We start from the raw sequence: 8,268 nt of genomic DNA on the forward strand, positions 1-8,268 counted from the left end.
AGTGCATAAGCTGCAACTCTGTTTTGTGCATCCTGGGGTGAAAAAGGTCAGGTGAGAGCTTTCTGGAAGAATTTAGTATAATAAATTCCCTCTGATGTTAAATGTTAAAAGAGAGAAGAGACCACTGTTTCCAAAAACAAACTTGTGATTGAACTGGAGAAGCAACTGGGAACTAGGTTACCAGTCGAATCGGTAGAATTGTTTCAGAAAACCAGCTGACCCGGACCCCACACACACACACATACATATATATATATATATAACATCAGTTTCGGAAAAGGTCTTCTGTAAATAATTGTCTACCCCATGATCATTTGGCAAGTTAAAATCTATCCACATAAACTGGTGCCTGCAAAATGTTGGGGAGGTGGCTCCATTTCCTCCTTTCTTTTATCATTAAAAAGTATATAGAAGTAAGAAATCATAAGGAAAACCCCGTTTTTCTCTTTGACATTCTTACTTCCCCTACTCATCCATCCACTCTTCCCTCCCTCCCTCCTTCTCTCTCTCTCTTTCATTATTCTCTTTCTTCTTTATATCAGTGTTATTATTTCTCCTGATAAATCCTCTTTATGGTCATTTATCGATGCCAGAAATACTGCATGACAACCGTGGGGCAGAACCATGTCCGGTTGCTGTTTAACTAGCTGGACAGCCCAGTCCAATCCGATTTTAAAAACAATGGAAAAGATAGATATTAAATGATGTCAATAAGCTGGTGCATAACCCTTAAAAGAAAGAGATGCTGATTAATCATCCCAATATAAACAGGTACTGAGGTAAATAATGGAGCTTTAGACCATTCTGAATCAAAATCAGGGTCAAATGAAATTGCAGACCAACAGCTCATTTGCAGCTAGAAGACTCAAACAAAGAATGCAAGTCTTCTCCACAAATTCTTCATGCTAAGCAAAGCATTTAATATGTTCAGGAAGATGAAACTCTAATATAATTTGATACCAGAGTTAATAGTTTGTAATATAATTAACATCTTTGGTTGGCTATAAAAAAGCATATCAGAAGATGAGGCTGCTCAATATAGAGCACTCTTTTGACTTAGGACATAGTGCATTCATGCATATAACAGTAGAAATATTTAAAAATTGGTTTTAAGGTCCATTTAGGAAGATCCTAAACTCCAAAAGGAGATAGGGGCCATCATTCCCTTAGCCTTGCCTGTCACATACTCCATTTCTGATTTTTTCTCCATTTCATGATCTTGGAATTATGACCTCTTGCACATGCTTATTCATAAGTTTTATTCCTCGTGTTGAAGGAAAAAGTTAGTGAAGGTTGGAGTTTCCACAATGCAAGAGCATGTGTATCTTACCCAAGAAGCTGTGATCTAAATCTCTAGGGAAAAGACTCCATTCTAGGTATTCGTCCTCTGGTTACTCAATGATGCGCATCAGGCTACAAAATCTCAAAGAGGGCTAAATTGCAAACTTTGTCCCACAAAGAAGGGCCGGTGCCATTTTTACCCCCATGATTTATGGGAATTCTTTTTTGGCCCAGAACGTTAAAACAGTTGCCCACTTAGTCCCGTTAGCAACTTTCCATCATTTTTTATCAGAAAATTGCAAATTACCGTGTCAAGTAACTCCATTTTTTTCCCTTGCTGCATGTGGGATCATGTTTTCAGGGAAATCTACAGCAAAAATTGAGCTTCCTCTCTCCTTAAAAGGTCAACATGTTGACCATGAATAAAAATGAACTTCCTCTCAAAATCCGGGTAGGCGATTCCACTCATATGCAAGAAGGGAATGGTTGTGGGTTCGTTGCTTGGGAGGATAATGCTTTTTGTATAAGTGCACATTTGATTATCCGCGAACTACTTCATCTGATAAATAGGATGGAAGAAGAGAATGCCAAGCAACGTCGAAGGAACAAAATCTTATACTTCCTTTTTGTGTGTGTGTGTTTTTTCTGATAATAATTTGAAATGTAAGGAAATTGAGATACGATTAAGTTTTTCTTATAATAAAACGTTGATGTTGTGCCTAAAGTGAAAGTGCAGAAAATATAGACTAGTGCCAAAAAGGAGTTTCTTTGATTTCCAATAGCATCGACAAAATAGAGGAAATTCAACACACAAAGCAACAAGACTTACCAAAAAGAAACAAAAAGTAGATTTTTTTGCTCAGACATCTCACCGTCGTGGCAACAGAAGAGAAGAAAGTAGATTTCTTTTTCACTTTTCTGGAAGCATATTTTGAAAGGAAGTTCATTGTTTTTCATGGTCAACATGCTGAGGTTTCAAGGAGAAAGAGAGCTCATTTTTTGCTGTAAGATTACCCCCCCCCCCAAAAAAAAAACCATGATCCTACGTGCAGCAAGAGAAAAAAAATGGAGTTTGTTGACAAACTAATGGTAATTTGCAATTTTCCTTTCAAAATTGACGGGAAGTTGCTAATGTGATTGATTTTGCAACTCCTTTTAACGTTTTGGGACCAAAAAAGAATTCCTGTAAATCACTGGACTGAAAAAGACATCGACCCTTCGTTATGGGACCAAATATGCAATTTAGCCTCTCAGAGAGCATTAAACTGGCCATATTTTTCTCATTTGAGGGAACATAAGGGTGATCATATCTGACTTGATTGTATATGGCACCATGTGACACTATGTTCCGAAAGTGTAGTACCACGGCACTGATTCAAAGTATACAACAAATTCACATGATAACTAAAAGAAATGACTGATAAATAAAAGATTTATTGCTCCTCAGTTCAGCATTTATGACACTAAACAACATATCACTAATTCTGTGTTTATCTTCCTAGTATCTGGAAAGTTTTTCAATATATCTGTTAGTAATTCTTAGTAATTCTGGATTTATCTTCCTATTATGAGATATAAGATATAAAAACATATTTCAACTGAACTACTACAACTTATATGCATATAAACACTCCTGTTCTTTTATAAGTAATATATGCAAAAAGATGAGGCATACTAGAGTTGGCAGGTCTACCCAATAGGTGTAAACATGTTTAACTAACACGAGAATGTGATATATCCTGCAGAAAAATCCCCAACCCCTGCCACCAACTAAGAGCTGCAACAATTTTGAAAATGCCTCACAATTTCTCCTACTCCTTTTGAGCGATATAGACTGACCTGTCCTGTGATGATTTTATGTTGCTGGAAGGGATCAGTTCTCCAGTGAATTTGAGAGTGAGAAAATGGTTGTAATCATTTGCACAACAAACATCAAAAGAACATCCCATTTAATATGTATTTTGCCAATTGTAATAACAATTTTTGCAACTGCTTGCAGTGACAGAGGCCAGGGTTTATACCTCAGGTGTATTAAAACTTTCATCCTGACTCGGGAGCTGAATAGTTGTCAAACCTCCAGCTTTTCTACTTTTACCCCTCCCACTAGCTTTCCGCAGTATGCTGATAGAGTAACCAGAATTATGCCCCTTACCAGAAACTTTATCATATTTTGGCGCTTCCCATCCTGATCTTTGGCAAAGTTGGTGAAGAAAAGCCTTTGGGATCTTCTTTGGATCTCCCTATGTTTATGATTATACAACAAGGATTAATAATATCCACAATGATGGAGAATGCAACAACCATTTAGTTCTGATGAAAACCAATTTAGCCACCAAGAGAGGGTAGGTAGAAATGAGAGAGAGGGGAGAAATGATGAGAGAGATGAAGATGATACATGATGAGGTAACGAGGATGATAGACCATATATTGACAAAAGAGAATAGGATATATCTTAGAATCATATAGAGTGTCAGAACAGATCGGATGGATGCAATACTACAACAAATAAAGCATTAGAAAATTCTTTCCTCAAATTGGCTCTGCTAGCATTTAATAGCCTGATCAGCCTCACTGATGGTGGATATTACCTTCTTCCAGATTCCTTCCATTTTCTCTAAGTTCTTCCCACTAGAAAGCTCTTTCATTTTTTCTTTCTTTTGTAGATCCAATATCTCAGGAGGTAAGACTTGATCGGGCACACTATCCTCCAAAAAGAATTCACCAAGTTCTACATCACCTGATTCCTTCTCCAAAGCATCTCCATTTTGCGAAGGGAAACTTGTGAATCCATTGTCAGTTGAATATTCATGTGAGTCAGAGCTGTCAACTAGCTTTTGATCAACTTCAACACTAAACCCAGTAGGGGCTGTTTCACCTTCCATATCAGATAGGTTAACAGGATGACCATCAGAGTTGTAAGAAGGTACAGGATCCGATGGTGCATCCTTAGATGCATGACTAGAAGAACTTACATATCCAGATTCCAGGATATCAACCGATAGACCTGAAAATCAATTTAAATTCAAAATTCTACAACATGCACCTTAAATGTGGTTGAGAAAGATGAAAGTGAAGACACGCGTTAACTTCGTCCAGTACCTAAGGCTGATATCTCCTGCTTGAGTTTCCGAATAATTAGACCTGCTTCTTCCTGGCTTTTTTTGTCACCCCTATCTTTTGCATTTGCAGCTTGCAGCCTAGCAGCATGGTAATCCTCAACAATAGACTCATAGCGCCTTGGTTCCAGTACCTGCCAGAAGATTTCAAACAACAATCAAAGCAGGATTTGCAATTCAAAGAAGGAAGCTTCTTACTCTTGTTTTCCATCAGTTAGACAGAAATCATCAATCCCCACAAGACATGGTTATGAGTTCACATATTCCAATTGGGGTCAGACTGAAATTTTCAAAACAAAGATCACTTTTTAAAGTGAAGACGTACAGGTTCAAGCAAATTGAATCAAGAAAAAAATAAAGGAAAACCTTGATGGTTATGTGACTGTCAGTCAAGCCAAGATGTCAGGATTCCTTGTAGGATGACATAAATGCTAAGATAGGCAGCACGAATAAATAAGATAAAACATAACGTAAAGAAAACAAATGTTACATCTTTATCTGTATCAATATGTGCATAGTTATCATTATTCTTGGTAAGAAGTCAGTGAATTCTCATGGTGCTACTGTAGACCACAATAACTGCAGGTACCTTCTTGGAAGAACCATCCTCCATCGAATGAGTTTCCCAAGAATCAGAATCATCCTGCAAAGTAAAATTTTATCATTAATCCTCCAAAAATGATGATGATTCAACACAATTATATCAATTTATCTTCTGTTAATGACTAGGCATAATATTTGACCTGATAAGAACTGAAAAAGATCGTTTTAACAACAATGAAAGAAAATGAGAAGTCCTGAATTCATTATAAATCCTAAAAAGAGCCATTACTCTTCACATTATTTGCTGCTATGAGTTTCTTGAAATTGGAAGAGCAGTTTTTTGGTGGTATGATAGGTGAAGAAAGACCCTATTTCATATAAACGTGGATCTGCTCTAAATGTGATCTTTACATTATTATGTGACTATCGTATGCTCAATTGCGTGGAGCTGAAAAATCAATCCATATTTCCCAGAAGCAAAGAAGACACTCGTCTAGGGTTTTGCATCACTCAAGCAAACACAATGACATGCCTCTATGCACAAACGGCAGACAGTGGATACAGTATTTAAAAAATCACAGGAAAAAATTTCTTGTTCCTTTTCTTTTCCCAGAGGGAAAGAAGATCCGGGGAAACTAAGTTATTGATGTTTTGCATATCGAATTATTATAGCCATAAAAATATCTCCAGAAAAGATCCATAGACACGCATGAATAGAGGAGACAAAGGAGGCAAAGAACTGTGCAAATGGACTCAAGGGGCATGTAATACTACACAGCAAGAGTCCTAATAAAATCCAGGCCAACAAGTTTGGTATAAACCTACGAATTAAGGACTAGCTAACTAATCCTTAACCCATCTCCCTCAGCTAGGAACACATTTATGTCCAAGGTTGGGGAATTCAGTGACCCCAAGATTCCCTTGCATGTTATAGATCTTTTATCCTACAGAGATGATGCAAATTTGTTTAATATAATAAATCAAGTCATCTGGGATGATTCAAATCTAAGCCGACATATGGAAGTACCTCTTCATGTTGTTCCATGTATCGACGGATCCAGTCTGCTTGAGAACGCTGAACGGAATCTAGTGTTTGATCATCCTTCCGCTCTTTAATTTTAAGACCAACTTCTGCCTTCTCATGAACTACACTTGCTGATATATCCCTCGACGAAACCCAATCTTCACGAGCAGTTGATATGACGGCAACAGAACCTGCCCGGAAAGTGCATTAGGATGTGGCTTATGCTCTGTGTCAAAACAAAATCCTTGGTAAAATGCCTATCAGGAAAATTTAGGCCTGAATTCAGTATTCATCTAAGATGTCATAAAAAATTTACATATCAGTACCTCCACTTGTTTGCAAAGAACTACCACTAGAAAACTTCAGTGGGAGCTCATTTCCTGGAATATTTAAGCACAGCCAATCCAAAGCAGTCTCATATGTTGCATTCTCCTAATGAATATAAACAAAGCAGAAGAGTTGGTACTGATTTTGAAAACTAGCCATGTTAACATAATACTATAACTAATACTTGAACTCAAACAAAATTTCTCATGATAGACAGAGGAAACACAATGGAGAATCAGTAGGCACGAAACACTTTACTAATATTTATAGACAAAATAGCAAAAAAGTGGTTCAGAAATATATATATAAAGCCAATATCAAACAGTTTTTAGCACTGGTGACATCTATGTAGAGTATTAATTATCACTTTACAGAAAGAAAAAAAATTTCTCGTGGTAGACTGAGGCAACATCTTGATGAAATGCATTCGTCAGAGCCAAAAACAATGAAGGTTCTCTCTATAATTGCCAAGCCAAGCCCAAGGCTGGGAAAGGGCCAGGAGGAGATTCAGGTGCAAAAGTTGAGCTAGCAACCACTTTTCGCTCATATTCACTTTTGCCAAAATATTTTTCTCTCACTGATACATGCACCATAACCTGTTCCAGTATTTGTATTTCACTTAGTACAGATTGTTACTTTTCTATCATCGGTAGAAGTACTATAACCACTCCAATTAACTTGCAGCGGTCTTCAACCGAGAATTCTTTCACTGATAAATGCCTATAGCCTCTCCCAACTTAGATGCATTTCACTTAGGTATTTGATCTCTGTACTTTTTCTATCATTGATGAAAGTACTATAACCACTCCAATCAACTTGGCACCGAACTTCAATCGGGGATTCTCAATTTAATTAAACAAGCCAACTCTAACTGCGCCAGCCAACCTTGAGAGCGGTGAGAGCAAGTTCAATCTGATCATCTTTAAATCCCTCGCAAGACAACTTCTCATAAACCGAGCGAAGCCTCTTGGCCTTCTGCTCCTTAGAGAGGGAGTCTTCAACGACCGGAGAAGGCGTCGATCGTCCGGAGTTTAGAAGAAGACGGCGGAGGCGGCTCTCATTCTCCGCCGAGAGTTGGAGTTTGGGACCGGTAGACGCCGTGGGTTTCCCCTTTGATGACGATGACGATGACGCCTTCTGCTTTTGCTGTTTCTTCTTCGGCGCCATTTTTGCGTACAACGCTATCACTACGCGCGCTTGTCACAGAGCTTTTCGAGAGGGAACTTCCGAAGGCGGGGATTCAGCGACGGGTTGAGATCCGCCGGAGTTTAATTGATGGGCCTTATACGAGTTGGGCTTATTTGTCTAACTTGGGCCGGACCATTAAGTGGCCCAGCAACACGTAGCTGGACGATTCAAGTCATGTATACTTTATTGCATGATGATGCATGTGTGTGATTTAATTTTTTATAAGTTATTATTTTAGCAATAAAAAAAATATACAAATAATTAAATTATCAAATGATAAAATTTGATTGAACAAGTACAATACTTTAGCACCCACCAAAAAACTATCATATTGGTAACACATTTTACACAATATAAACAAGATTTAAAGAAAGAAAGATAGAAAAAGTTAACACAATATATTCAAGAGAACAAAACAAAAACAACAAGCATTCTTATGATTCAACCTTATTCACACCATCATCAATTCCACTGCAGGTGAGAAGGTGCATAAAGAGGATTATGCAGAGTAGTGGAAGTTCTCTTTTTCCTTGAAAACAAGTCCCCTACAAGAGGAACAATTGGCTTCTTTTTCATCACTAACTTCCTCTCCTTTTTCCTCCCCACAAACAAACCTTCCTTCTCATCTCCAATACTCAAGATTTGTGCCAAGCTTTGTGAAGCACCACTCTCCATTTTCAAATATGCATCCCTTTTCTTCTCTTCCTCTCTTATAATCATCGCTCCATCGGCCCCGTCTCCGCCTCGGCTTGCCGCCCTAGCCGCCACTGCCGCCCCGGCCAACGCTAG

General features: G+C 38.1%; 2 protein-coding genes across 3 annotated transcripts in view; both read right to left on the reverse strand.

Annotated features, from left to right (window-relative positions):
* LOC105169099 (DExH-box ATP-dependent RNA helicase DExH7, chloroplastic) overlaps positions 1 to 7,546 on the reverse strand; it is a gene marked incomplete in the record, with an annotated part of 27,613 nt that extends 20,067 nt beyond the window's left edge. For both annotated transcript variants that reach the window (XM_011089390.2, XM_020696105.1), the window contains 8 exon segments: positions 1 to 32; positions 3,303 to 3,521; positions 3,870 to 4,285; positions 4,381 to 4,531; positions 4,987 to 5,040; positions 5,968 to 6,155; positions 6,291 to 6,396; positions 7,177 to 7,546. In XM_011089390.2, coding sequence (XP_011087692.1) covers positions 1 to 32; positions 3,303 to 3,521; positions 3,870 to 4,285; positions 4,381 to 4,531; positions 4,987 to 5,040; positions 5,968 to 6,155; positions 6,291 to 6,396; positions 7,177 to 7,458 — 1,448 coding nt within the window.
* The window catches only part of LOC105169101 (WEB family protein At1g75720), a gene marked incomplete in the record, with an annotated part of 1,066 nt that continues 572 nt past the window's right edge, over positions 7,775 to 8,268 (reverse strand). The window contains 1 exon segment of the mRNA XM_011089392.2: positions 7,775 to 8,268. Within this exon segment, the coding sequence (XP_011087694.1) occupies positions 7,942 to 8,268 (327 nt within the window).

The sequence above is a fragment of the Sesamum indicum genome, linkage group LG8 (genome assembly GCF_000512975.1).
Source record: "Sesamum indicum cultivar Zhongzhi No. 13 linkage group LG8, S_indicum_v1.0, whole genome shotgun sequence".
In the NCBI taxonomy this organism is placed as follows: Eukaryota; Viridiplantae; Streptophyta; class Magnoliopsida; order Lamiales; family Pedaliaceae; genus Sesamum; species Sesamum indicum.